Source organism: Calidris pugnax, unplaced genomic scaffold (assembly GCF_001431845.1).
Source record: "Calidris pugnax isolate Ruff unplaced genomic scaffold, ASM143184v1 scaffold132, whole genome shotgun sequence".
NCBI lineage: Eukaryota > Metazoa > Chordata > Aves > Charadriiformes > Scolopacidae > Calidris > Calidris pugnax.
The window spans coordinates 2,751,605-2,765,871 of record NW_015090910.1 but is presented as its reverse complement, the minus strand read 5'-3'; the positions used below and the strand labels follow the sequence as shown (position 1 = coordinate 2,765,871).

General features: G+C 38.0%; 1 protein-coding gene across 12 annotated transcripts in view; it reads left to right on the top strand.

Annotated features, from left to right (window-relative positions):
- Window positions 1–14,267, top strand: part of RIMS1 (regulating synaptic membrane exocytosis 1) — a 227,620-nt gene that overhangs the window by 110,703 nt on the left and 102,650 nt on the right. For all 12 annotated transcript variants that reach the window (XM_014949336.1, XM_014949338.1, XM_014949348.1 and 9 more), the window contains 6 exons: window positions 1,689–1,788; window positions 5,897–6,020; window positions 11,819–11,865; window positions 12,533–12,645; window positions 13,667–13,797; window positions 14,061–14,232. In XM_014949336.1, coding sequence (XP_014804822.1) covers window positions 1,689–1,788; window positions 5,897–6,020; window positions 11,819–11,865; window positions 12,533–12,645; window positions 13,667–13,797; window positions 14,061–14,232 — 687 coding nt within the window. The remainder of the gene's footprint in view (window positions 1–1,688; window positions 1,789–5,896; window positions 6,021–11,818; window positions 11,866–12,532; window positions 12,646–13,666; window positions 13,798–14,060; window positions 14,233–14,267) is intronic.

The window sequence follows — 14,267 nt, the reverse complement described above, 5'->3', positions numbered from 1 at the left end:
GAATGAAACTAAACATTCACATAACGATTTGCAGAAAACCCTTTTAAAGCATTGTAGAGACTGTATTAAATGTCATTCCAGTTAATCTGGTGTCCCAAAATTGAGACGTTGGTAGCTCTGTCCAATTGATTTAAATCCTTAACTTAGCCCTTTGTTAGGCTTATGTCCTGAAGTTGCCAGAACGCTTAAAAGAGGAGCTGGCGCAGGGAGTATGGTGTGACAGTTCAGGAATTTCTCTCTCCATATATATTTTTAACCATGTGGAGCTCCTAAAATGACTGAGAGAATTTGATTTGGGTGTCTGCCTCTCTCCCCTGAGAATAACAGAAACAATGCAAAATAGGAAACATTCCCATCCACGTAGGACTGAGTCTGCTTCAAAGGGCCCTGGCACGAACTGCTCTTTGCACGTGGTTGTCTGATGGTTCAGTCCTTGTGTGTGACAGAGGCGTGGGCTGTTGGTTCTGCTCATCATGGTGGGAACTAAATCAGGAAAGAACCTTGTGAACTTGGTGATGGCATGTCCTGGGTAATAACCATTGATCACTTTGAAGTGAGATAGTGTGGGGTGGGAATACAGAAGATGAGACCAGCTTCACTCTACTAAATGGTTAGTAGTCTGGAGCACAAGATTGGTTTTTACTGGCAGCAAGTAATTTTTTTTAATAGGTGAGAAAAAAGGCTGGTCCTAGTAGGAAATGTAGGTGGGAGAGCTTCTCTTTGATTTTTCAAGTTTCTTCTTCTGTATGATGTGAACTCAGGCCCCCACTGATCAGTTTAACATGTTACCGTGTGACGACCTTGTAGGCAGGTAGGCTTCTGGACCTTCTTGGATATATATCTGTATTAAAGCTCCTACTAGTTATTGTGATGGCCATGTGGCAAAATAATACCTAATGGACCAGTGTTCAACTGTTTCCAGTTATTATAAAACTCCTTCCAGGACATTCCTGACAAAAAAAACCAAACCTGACTGGAGAGAGTGAGAAGGGTAAATAGAATAGCAAAAGTCAGCAGGACTGCATTTTCTTGTTTTATATTTTATAACAAATATCTCTCTTGAGGGCACGTTTGGGGTTTTTTTCTGATTTTTCTGATCTCTCATCATGCCGTTGTCTCCAAAAATAGCTCTCAACAGTTCTGTTGAACAAAAACCAAAAGTGCTGTTTTGTCCCGTCCTGTGCTTGGATGCGAGGGCCTGGATTTTAGCAGCAGCAACGTTCTTGTGAATTGTTTGCCCTTGTTTCCTAGTATTGTATTTGCTAAGTGTATAATTGCTGTGGCCCCAATTGCATTTGGGGATTTTACATTTGGTTTGACGTGCACTTGCAATTTAAACTTAAGAAAATGACATAGTTCCATTTGCAAAAAGTACATTTTCTTGGTTATTTATTAAGAAATATTCCTTCTGCAACAAGCAGTGTACGACTGATCAGTCAAACACGTAATGAAATTGATATTCTTTTTACGTTCTGTGCCAGATTTATGTCTTTTCATGTAGATCTGGCCTTTTTGTACCTTTAACTTTGTCTTTAAGCCTCTGTAGAGCGCAAATTGACAATAGATTTCCTTATGCATATTTTAGACTTAATCTATAAAGCAATGTGAAAACTGATATGTCTGTATATTTATGCTTGAGATGATGTCTGCGTTGTGGCTTGGGAACTCACAAATTTATGATTAACCAGGTTGTTGGAGGAAAAATGACAGAATTAGGACGACTCGGTGCCTTCATTACCAAAGTGAAGAAAGGCAGCTTGGCTGATGTGGTGGGGCATCTCAGAGCAGGTAAATCAGTCAGTTGCATACAAAATATATTGTCTCCTAAATGTGGCTTTTTGTCATGCAGCTGTTCGTTTATATTAGCATTGGTCATGTGATATGCTAGTATTTTTTAAATACAGGACAATACACAACATTGTTGTGATGGAATTCCACAGCTGCCTACCTTTCTAATTTATTATGAACTCCAATTGCTTTGATGTATGAGTGAAATACAAGGCACTCCTGATCAGTGCTGGTGCCAGGACTGAGTGTTGCTGGTAAATCTTTCTCGATTGCTTAGGACCTGCCTGTTAAACTCTACAGAAGCCACACAAACGTTTTTAAAAACTCTTTCATTGTGGCAAACAAAACTCACCACGGTTGCTTTGCTTGCACTGCAGTATCACCTGAAGGGTGGTGCACTGTGTACACAAAGGACTTCTTCCAATGCAAATTATTACAAGTAAAAATGGAAAACAACCCAAGAAAATGATCTTAAAATATTTCGTTTATGTAAGATTTATACACTGCACTTATAAATAAGTTGCTGTGCTGTTGGCACTTTTCAAGCTTCTAAATGAAGTGAGAATTGTGCACAGCAGTTGGTTTTCAAAATTACTAATTACTTCTTAGAGGTTTATATTTTTACCATGGCTCTAAGCAACTGCCTTCCAAGCATTGTCTCAGCAAACCAAAGCCTATGCAATGCCTTCTTAGGAACCGATGACAGCTTGTATGAATTTAGGAAAATTGCATGAAGCAAGTAGTAATAAACAAGTAGAAAAGATGATGAGTCTCTCAAAATAGCCTACTTTTTTGGCATTTGTTAATTTTTTATTTTACCAAGTCAATATACTTGGGGTTGATAGCACCAGTTATTATAGTTGTTTGTAGATTTTAACTGCAGGTTATAATTACTGAAAATAAATTTCTCACCACTAATTTTGAACTATTTGGGCTGAAATATTACATTTCTAATGTATGGTCTTGGTTGTTTTTTAAGTTAAAGCTATTTTTAATTTCCAAAAATATTTTTAGAGCCAAAATAATTTCACAGAAAAAAAATACATTGTTTTGTGCATGTTTTCAAAGCATGAAAGTTTATTCATCCACTAAACACAAAAGGCATAGATGAGTCCATGCTCTTAGGACAACAGCTTTTTCATCTTTATGAAAAACATCCAAAATTTGTCTGTATTTATGAATCATTGAGAAATTTTACAAACCACATAGATTTTAACAAAGGCAAATACGAAGCCTTGCGTCAGGAACAGAATAGGCAGTGCAGCAGGGAGCACCAGGAGCCAGTCGGGCTGGAAGCAGCTGGGCAGGAGGGTGCCAGGAGAGGACAGTGAGCAGAATGGGAGCCAGCAAAGCACCTTTGTGGCCAAGGCCAGCCACGGCCAGGGCTGGATGAGCAGGGCTGTCACCAGCAGGCTGAAAGAGGTAGTTGTTGCCCTCTGTTCAGCGCTGCTGAGGCTGGATCTGGAGTACTGTGCCCAGCTTGGGTTCTGCTGGTCCAAGAGAGATGTGGATGAACTGGACCAGGTTGGATGGAAGGCTGGGTAGGGTTCTGCAGCATATGGCCCAGAAGAAGCTGAGAGAACTTGGTTTGTTCAGACTGGCAAAGAAAAGGGTATGGGAGGGTCTAATTCCTGTTTTCCCCTGGCTAAGTGCACAAGCTGGAGAGAGGGAGATCTTGTTTGTGAAATTTCTTGTATCTAGAGAGGATAGCTAAGGCTTGGAACAGGTTGCCCCGAGGAGGTGTTGCATATCCTTCCTCTGAGGTACCCAAGTCTCTGCTGGTCAAATTCCTGAGCAACTTGGTCTGTCTTTTGATGTTGGCCCTACTTTGAGCAGGTGTTGGAGCTGGCTGATCCCCAAGAGGTGTCCTGTAAGTTCTGCCAGCCAGGTCCATGCAGATATCTTGGTCATCCTAAGTATCTACAGTGTAAAGTGTCTAACAGTGTAAAGTGACTGACTGACTTGCAGCTCTGGGTCACTGCAGACCAGGGAGTTCCTCTCCTCATCACAGGATCATAGAGGGATTGAGGTAGGCAGGGACCTCTTGAGGTCTCTAGTCCAAGCCTGCTGCTTGAGCAGGGTCAGCTAGAGCAGGGGACACAGGGCCATGTCCAGTTGGGATTTGCATATGTCCAACTTCTGATTATCTGGATAGTGTTTCTCTATTTCCCTGCCTCTTACCAAGATCAGGAATTGGAATGTAAGCCTTAGGGACAGCATCAGAGAGGAGAGAGACAATGTAAAAGGGCTTGGCTGGTCAGAAAGGTCCAGAACTGGACAAGGTGAGCAGAAGCTGGATGGTGGAGTTCTGGTCAGAACTAGCAGAAGTGCCTTTTCACCGCAATCTGCACTTGGATCTAGCTTTCAGTAAGAATAATTGGAGCTGCTTCTCTTAATTTAGCATTCTGACTACAATGATCTTATGTTTAATCATCTTGGAAATTATTTTTTTTAGTTTGATCTCCTGGTGACTCTCAAAAAGCTGCTTAAGTCCTTTAAAGTAGCAATACAGACACTTTACACGTTCTTCTTTGGGATTCTCAACCATGTTGCACCTATTTTGTCTTTTTCAAAATGTGATAGATTCATTGCTGTGCAATTTAGGTTTAAATCGTGATTTTTAGTGTTACAAATTTAGTGTATGTCCCTGTTGGTTTTTGCTATTAAGTTATAGCTGTTGCAAAGTTGGCCACATCTTGTTCCTTTTAATGCCTGGGATGCTTTTTTAAATTAAGCCAATTTTCTGCAAAGAAATCAGATTTATTTTACGTAAAAACAACACATTAGTTTATCACAGTTGTTAGCTTTAAATGCAGTCAGAATTACAGACGAAATTGAGTGTGTTTTCACTGAGCTGTCTAAATTTTAAATGAGGTTCTGAGGCAATATTTAATTCCTGTTCCCCATCCCACATAACATGATGTAATAAATATAAGAAATATTTTAAACTGTTCCAGCTAAAGGACATGGTAGAAAATTAAACTTATGTCGGCAAGCGTTTATTAAGTCTGTCATTAGCAAGCCCTTATGCTTTAAAGAATGCCAAAATGCTTTGAAAGCCAGTGGAATACTCTGTGGAGTCCTTTCTTAAAATACCAAAATATTTGGTATTTGGGTGTTTGGGAAAAAGGATTGTCAGTGCTGGAAATAAGGAGAAATGGAAGTGATTTGTTTTGGAAGGTAGCAGGGCAGGTGGGACAGCTTTCCTTGGATTGTTAATGGGGGCAAGTTCCATCATTTGCCTTAGATCTTCTCCGAAAGGAGTGATGTCAGCTTCTGAGGGACTGTTCTTGGCTGAACCTGTTAAACATGGAATCATTGTCAATGCAGAAAGTGACTTGGGCATCAGGTAGTGGTTGTGAAGTGCTGACTCTGCACATAGTGAGGTACCAGAGCGTGAACTTACCCCGTGGTTCCTGCAGGTTAATTGTATGTACTGAGCTTTCTTCAGAAACTGCCCTTCAAGATTTTCACCTTTTTATAGTGAGGTCAAAATACAGTGTAATGTACATACCATTCAAATTCCAGAAATGGCAAACTGAAAAAAGAAAGTTATCTAAATAACTTTCACATCATGCTTTCCTTTCTGTCCCCCCCAACATACTCAGGAGACAGTGACTCACTCTGTGCTTTTATTTTTGGTTCATGTGACACAGACAGTGAAGACTGTCCTTTCTGTAGAGAAAACAAAATGCGCAGTATATAAATTGTAATAAAATGTCATGAGTTTTAAAGGCTTAACAGTAGGTATTTATATGTTTTATTTTTGAAGACTAAGTTATTTTCAGAGTTTGTTACTGCAGGATAATAAAGGTTCTTTTAAAAAGACTCTTTCATTTCACAGATGCTGTATTATTTTGGAAATAATATGTTTGCACAAGTGGTTTCTTTACTATGTTCTGTGTGTACAACTTGTAACTGTGTTCAGAGAAAGGAGGCTTGTTAGTGTCTCAAAAACTGTTATTGGATTTCAGCACTGCTTTTTAATTGATTTGGGGCAATGTTACTTGGTTTTATATATATATATGTGTGTGTGTGTATATATATATGTTTTGCACTTCTTTGTAAACAAATACCAAAATGAGATAAACTTCTCTTTAAATTCAAGGGGATGAAGTTCTAGAATGGAATGGTAAACCCTTGCCTGGAGCTACAAATGAAGAAGTTTACAACATTATTTTAGAATCAAAATCAGAACCTCAAGTTGAAATTATTGTTTCAAGACCTATTGGGTAAGGCTACAGACTTGTTTCTTAAGCACACATTACTTCTACTAATGGGACTTTTAAAGGGACTATTTGTGAGTTCATTATTTTGCATCTCTTAATAATGGAATATGATTCATTTTCTATTATTGACATTCCGTGTATGCTGTTTTCTTCACTGCCATTTACAATCGTGGGTCTTTGCAGAGATGTATACAAGTATAAACATTGGTCTCTGTAGGCTCAAAGTACTAATGAGGTTTTTGTGAGAAGCAAAGGAAAATTGTCAGATAAGTGGACCTGTGCGTGAGAAAAAGCTGGTTTTCAGGCTTTTAGCTTCATTAAATCAGAACAACGTATATGAGTATTCAAGAGTAGAAGGAAGGATCAGCAAACATTGAGCATTGCAGGATTTGAGCAAATCAGTGCCAGTAGGATTTTAAACAGGCCTTCTTTAAAGAGCTGACAAAAAGGAAAACAAAAATTCTTAACTGAAAAGACTGTATTTGGCTTTAAATGATACTGTCATCAAAATCAAAAGTGGAAACAAAAATACCTTCGTATTTGTGAAGGCAATTTGTTTCATCAAAAATGAGCATTAATGTGTTATGTTTATAATCTTATTTTTTATTTCTTATAAATCCAGGTTTGGGGTTTTCCGGTAAAAATTCCTATATTCTTAATTTCCCAAATAAGCCTTAGAAAGATTATAAAATCTATTTGAATTGCTAAGATTAGTGAGGTTGGCCCTGCATTTGTCACAATTGTTTTAGCGATATTCAACACTCCTTCCCCGAACATGACTTTATTGGGACTGTTTTGAGCTAAGTATTACAGGATTAAATATGAATCATATATTGTAAATTCACATTTATATTGCAGAACAGTCACATGATTAACAATTAGAAGTGACTCTTGGCTAGTTTTAAAAAAAAAAAACAAAACAAACCAAAAACCACAAAAAAGCCACCCAACAGGTGAAAGGATTTAAATTTCTCTGCAGTTTGTCACATTGCCAGAGTTCATGTGCACTCACTACAGGTCTCTAAATCCCACTGTCCCGTAGGTCAATGGGAAACTGTTTCCTCCTTATGAATGCATGGTTATTTAATTTTGAATTTGCTAGATTGACTACTAACTGTAATATTTATCTCCAGTAGGATAAGTTCTCAGTTTTAGGAACAAAAAATATTATTAATTTTCTGACTAAACCACTCTGTTACATTTATTTCCTGCCAATTTTCGATGCTTGGTTTTATCCATACTGTGCAAGTGTAGCTGTATTTGCAAAGGAGTTCTGCCTCCTTGATAGCAATCACTATGAAAAGTACTAAAATTAATATTTGTTGCTAATTCCAGTTATGAGTTTGACCCTCTAATGGAAAACGAAACTTGATGCAATAATAGTGGTTCTTAAAGGGTAAAATTACCATCCAGCTGGAGACTGGGGGGGGAGAAGAAACCTTATTTTACGTTCTTCAGTCGGATAAATTAGGAGACGTTCCTGACTGAAAATTCAATCCTACGTCTTTATAACTCAAAAAACCCAAACAAACAAAAGAAAACCATAAGGGGGACTTTTAGAAATCTAGTTTTTATATTTAAATCAGCATAAAATGAATATGTTGATACTGGTTCTGAATTGAACACCATGTCTCAGTTGAAGAAAACCTGAAAATTGGTTTGTGCAACTGATAGAAAATGAAAGTTCCATACATTTATTGCTGTCAGTATATCTGCAAATATCATGTATCCTTAAACTTTTAAGACAACTTCATTATTAGCCCAGTTGAATTATTTTAGTTTATTAATTTGATAGATCTAATAGCTCCAAAAACTGAAGTACAAAGTGACCACATTCCAGGGACACATTCTTGAAGAAAACTTGAGAGAAAATACAATTGTTGAACTGGGACACAGAACGTGAAGTGCATTTGAAATCAAAGAATATTTCTGAATCTGAGCAGTGAATTTTGCACTAAAAAGTGCACCCAGAAATAGTACCAATAAAATGTAAGGTTTTGCTTTGGATGACCTATGCATATTTTTTCCAGACATAGCAAAATTAGAGCACTTTTATTTTGAAATAAACGGAGTCTTGGCATGGAGATTTTTGCATACTGTAACAACACTATTCTTGTAGAGTTGTGTCTTGATTAATCGATTTTGTTGTTGTTGTTTGAGATTTTTGCTTTGGGTTTTTTGAGAGAAATGGATGGATATTCCAAAGCATGTAGAGCATGTAACTTTGAAACTGAAAGATATTTCCTTTCTTCAGTAATAATGAGCCAAAAACCTGTTGTTTTGTATCAGATTGGGATTTACCTGTCTGTCATCTTAAAAGAACAGGAGATATTACAAATTGTGCAATGAAACCAATCCTCATATTAGTTAACAAAAAAGAACTTACTGCACAGAATTTTATTTTTCCTTCTTTTTTAAAAAAATAAGTAATAATCTATTTAAATTGTGTTAGACAATGGGAAACAGTTTGCTTGCATTAACAATTTATCCTGCCCCAGCTTCTCCTTGTCTTGTTATCCAAACTGTGCGGTTGTTTTGAATTCATGACAGGGAATTTTATTTAATCCAAAAAATTTAGTATATATCCAAGTTTTATATCTGCTTTAGGTGCTGACTCAGCAAAGTCGAAGCCACCTGATGCAGCATTAAGTGGTGATCCATTACACCCAAAGTTCCCGTGAGGAAATGAGTTCCCGAAAGACCTGAAAAATGATAGTTTGTTTGCATAATTTAAGCGTTTTCATCTCTCAGTATTAATAATGCAAATAATGTACCAGCACTTATTTAAAAAGTCCTAGCATATTAGGTCTAAAAAGCCCAAAATTGACACAGTTTGGCTTAAGTGAGTGCTGGGACAACTGTGAGCCCATAGACGAGACGGCTGCCAGTTACAAAATTGGTGTCTAAACAATTTGCTCAGTCTTGTAAATTTGGATTTCTGCATCTTACCAGCAAATGTAATTTTGAGTAATGGATAATTGTAGGATGTTTATTAGAGAAAAATGTGAAACATGTAATACTATTAGCAGATGGAGACATAACAACAATAAACAGTATAACCACAATAGTACCCTAAAAACTCCATAGAAACTAATTGATGCTAACGCTAATGATTGCAACACAAGGTAGATGAGAAAACCTATAAAAAGTAGAATTAATGGGTTGGCTATCTAAAGATGAGGGGATGAATTACCTATGAATACGCACACGACGAGAGAGACGTTTAACACAGGAGAGCACAGAAATCCCGTGGCAGTGTGCTGTTTGAAGAAGGAACCTGCCATGGTACCTACCTCACTTGGCTGAGCTCTGTGGGATAGTGCAGGTAAAAAGGTGTTTCTTCATTTGTCTCTGTTTTCTCTGTGAGAGGCTAGCTGTCTTTGCTTGGATTCCTACAGATGATATTGCCAAAAATTATTCTTTCTCTGGTGTGATTCAGCTTCTCTGTGCAGGTCTTCGCAAGGAGGGTGAACCTCTGTCATAAAGCAGGCAGTGCTGAATTGCAGAGAGTTGTTCAGGTAGTGTAATTAATGCCAACTGCAGATTGATCTGCAGGCTCTGATGGGCAGGAGTGGTGTTGGATGTAGGAGTATGAGCACTGGGGACAGGCAGGCATGAATTCCAACAGCTCTGTAGGGTGCAGAGGACAATGCTGCTGGCCCCAGAGCAGCTGAAGGAAGTGTGGGTTACAGCTACAGTTCCATGTGGTTTGTTCTCAGGGATCAAGCCCTGGACTGTAGCCCCCAGTGGAAATTATTGCTCTTCCTGCATTTTACAAAGTAGTGATCCTCACAAACCATATATCTGAACAGAGCGGTCTCAGCCTGAGGTAGTTCAGTTTAATTGGTGTATGTCTTGAGGTGTGGAAGGATCAGACATAAGAACATCGTATATAATGTGGTGTAAGATCACTCAAGACCTTTGCCTTTCAGGGCAGAGAGAGAAAGACATGGTTCCATGTCAGCAGCTCTTCAGGGAATGTGTCTGATGTTACTTTTCTGAGGTTCACATTGCTCTGAAAATAGAGAAAAATTTTATTCTTGTTTTCAATAAGTGGTTGTGCTACTTCTTGCTTTGTTTTTACCGTTTGCATTGACTAGTCTAGTTTTGACTATTATAAGTCATGAGTTTTCTACTATTTCTTTTAAAGCGATTTTTTTGTACATCATAGTAGATCCTAAAATGTGTAAGGACAGGCTAGATAAGACTCATTTTCTTAGCTGACAAGCTTCAGATGATAGGTGTTTTTTAGAATTTTCATTCTTTAATTAAAATGCCAATATTTAAAAAAAAATACCACTCAAATATTTGATAAAGTCACCAGATATGTAATACCAGTTATTTTCTTGTGGGCATATAATATTTAAGAATGGTATAATATAAAGTAGATTATTGAATTTGTAAGAAGTTTAAATACAGACAGAAACATAGCTTTGAATTATTTCATGTGCAATTTAAAATCAATAGCAGAAAACAGAACTGTTACAGCGTTTCTTAGGATACTCTGCCATGAGTTTGGTGAGTTTGGTGAGCAGTACTGTGTTGCATACTTAATTTATTGGTTTCTTTGCTTTTTGTGTCTTGCAGTTCTGTGTGGAGCTGTACTTAAAAAAGATAAATATATTGGGGAAGAGAAGGTTTCCTAGCAGTAATTTTATATATATATATATATATCTGTACTCACACACACTTTATATATATATGTGTGTGTATATATATATAAACTTTCCAATGAACTATAAAGTTTTAGAGATTGTGACTTTATATAAAAGTTTAGATCAAGTGACGTTTACATACCCAGGAATCTTAATCTTTTTGATATACAAGTCAGTAAGACAGTGTTTCACTGAACAGAGAGAATACCTTTAAAATGCTCAGCTTTAGACTTAAAATCTTGTAAATGTTCTTCAGAAATTTAGTGTTGATCCAATTTGGATTATTTTGTGGATGAAAATATTTTCAAGTAATTCATTGACAGCTTTTTTTCCATTTTCCTGCTCTGCTGCTTTGCTGACCTTTGTGCAATAACAGTTGTTTCTTGCTCTCACAATGTATTTTCTATGGTTGCTGAGAACAGAAGAGAGCCAGGAGCTACTACCGTCATCCAGATTTTGGTGGAAGATTAGATTTGTTGATTGCAAAATTTTAATAGATGTGTGTGGACTTAACCAGTTTGATTTTGCTTATCCCTGTATATGTGCTGAGTATATCTATGTTGAAAAATGTCCATACCCAATCATAATACGCTTTGATTATTTTTTTTTAACCTTTGAAGAAATGCATTATTATTTTGTTTGTTTAACATTGTTAATGTTATTTGCTTTTTCTTTTTCTATTATTATAAGACATTTTCATCAGTTTCGTTCTGTGAACTCCTTGAGACGTTTATATAAAACTTACTAGTGAGTTAATAATCTATGTCTTTTTTTTTTTTCCTCCAAAAAATAGTTGAACATCCATAACTATACTACCTTTACCACCTTTCTCTTCCTAAAATATCTCTGACTTTATTGTTCTGGTTGTAATAATATTGTAGAATCCATCCACGGTATTACATTTTAGTGCTCATATTGTCACGTCTGCTAGTTTCTTGACTTGGAAGAAGTAGTTTGCATTCGTAAGATTTTCATGAATGTTACATTGTGGAAAATATGTCTTTAAATATTTCCCCTTTCTTTCCCTGTAACTCATGAGAACAGAAACTGATCCATATTTCTAAAAAAGTGTCCCAGAAATGTATTTGTTACAGCAGATTGTCATCTCCATTGTTTCTAATTACTATGTGTATATTCACATTTCAGTGATATTCCACGGATTCCCGAGACTTCTCACCCCCCGTTAGAGTCTAGTGAGTACACACCTCGTTCCTCTCACCACCCATGGTCTTGTAACCAGCACAATGGCTTCAGCTCTGAAAGATAAGCACTGGGGGAGGCACCACCTCAAGGGTCCAGTTTTGGGCCCCTCAGGACAGGAGGGACACTGAGGGGCTGGAGCGGGTCCAGAGAAGGGCAACGGAGCTGGTGAGGGGTCTGGAGCACAAGTCTTATGAGGAGAGGCTGAGGGAGCTGGGGGTGTTCAGCCTGGAGAAAAGGAGGCTGAGGGGAGACCTCCTCGTTCCCTACAACTCCCTGAAAGGAGGGTGTAGCCAGGGGGGGTCGGTCTCTTCTCCCAAGGAACAGGGGATGGGACAAGAGGAAACAGCCTCAAGTTGCCCCAGGGGAGGTTTAGGATGGATATTAGGAAAAATTTCTTCACCGAAAGGGTTGTCAGGCCTTGGAAGAGGCTGTCCAGGGCAGTGCTGGAGTCACCATCCCTGGAGGGATTTAAAAGCTGGGCAGACGTGGTGCTGAGAGACATGGGTCAGTGTTGGGTTTGTCAGTGTTGGGTTAACGGTTGGACTTGATGATCTTAAGGGTCTCTTCCAACCAAGATGATTCTTTGATTCTATAAGTTATCCAAATTCACTTCAAAATTTTGTATGGAAAGTTCATGTGCTTCTCATGTATTTTTAGGTTCAAGTTCTTTTGAATCTCAGAAGATGGAAAGGCCTTCTATTTCTGTTATATCTCCAACCAGCCCTGGAGCCCTACGGGATGCACCACAAGTCCTACCAGGGCAGCTTTCTGTGAGCATATTTTGTTTTTCCTGAGTTGTTAATGAAAATCTATCAAGTGCTGGTCCCTCAGCCCTCCACATTCCCAAGGTCTGCTGGGAGGCCAGGAGAAATGTCTGCTGTTGGTAAAGACTACCACCTTTCAGATGTTTTTTATGACCCTTGTACACACTCACAAACCATCACTCTAATCACAGCAGAGGTAAAGAGTTGTTGTTTTAGCACACCAATGAGCACAGGAATTTACACTGAGAGAAGCCCATAGAAGTGCTTTGTACCTTGTCACCCGGTGCCCTCTGCACTGAGAACGGTGACTCTCGGTACAGGTACAAGCCAGCACCACTTCAGCTTCTGTGTGGGAGCCTTTAAAGAGCTGTGTGGATGAAGAGTTACACTGTTCAGCCATGCGTTTTAACGTAGGCACACACTGCATCTTGGAACTGTTCTGTAATACTAGTCAAAGCTGTGCTTGTTAAAGATACTGTGAGTACTTAGTCACTGTTTTGTACATTCTTGCATTTTTTTATATTCAGCATATTATTTTCTAAGTATACAGCAGGCTTAAAAATGTCATGGTGTTGTGATTCTTTTAAGAAATTATTTAGCTGTATATTACACTTTTCATAAGAGCACTTGCAAGGTGACAAGTCTGAGTAGATGGATTCCAACTGTGCCTTGAGTTTAGCTGCAGCCAGGGCTTCCTGTTTGAACCCAGCCTTTCAGGTGCAGAGCTGGGACACGCTGGTTTAAATGCACCCCAGGTGCAAGATTATGCACTGAGTACAATAAACAATATCAGTATAATCAGGCACCACCGTTTTATTCAGCTGTGGTAAATACAAAAGTCTTTGGTATAAACCATCATCTTTTCCATCAAACTTAATTAAATACTAAGGGATTTGAAATAAAATATATCTCATTGTCTCTTGGAAAAAACAATGGTTACTCCTACATGTGGTTAATGTGATGCAGTCTGAAAAATTTGGGTTTTTTCCATTTTCAGTGATGTTTTCTGGTAACTTGATTCCTGTAGGTTAAACTGTGGTATGACAAAGTGGGACATCAGTTAATTGTAAATGTTCTGCAAGCAACAGATTTGCCACCAAGAGTAGATGGACGCCCCAGGAATCCCTATGTAAAAATGTATTTTCTTCCAGACAGAAGGTAGGAGTTTTTCAGTTTAGAAAATTATGTTGTGGTTTACCATGTATTGAATCGACTTCTAAATTAATGCTTATGAAGTAAAGAATTCTTTCAAATAATTTTTTCTACTTAGACTAATTATAAAATAAAAATTGTGCTTGAATCACGCAAGTCAGTATTAACTGAACTTTGTGGACTTTTGGATGGATGTGATCCACTGTACAGCAAGCACATTTCTCTTTTGGGCATCAGCAAACAATTGACAACAAATATTTGTGTTTCAGTGACAAGAGTAAAAGGAGGACCAAAACAGTAAAGAAAAGTCTAGAGCCAAAATGGAACCAAACTTTTCTCTACTCACATGTACATCGTAGAGATTTTAGAGAACGAATGCTGGAAATTACCGTCTGGGACCAGCCGAGAGTACAAGAAGAAGAGAGTGAATTTCTTGGAGAGGTGATACACACAGTCACGTTTCTCCCGAGCTCATT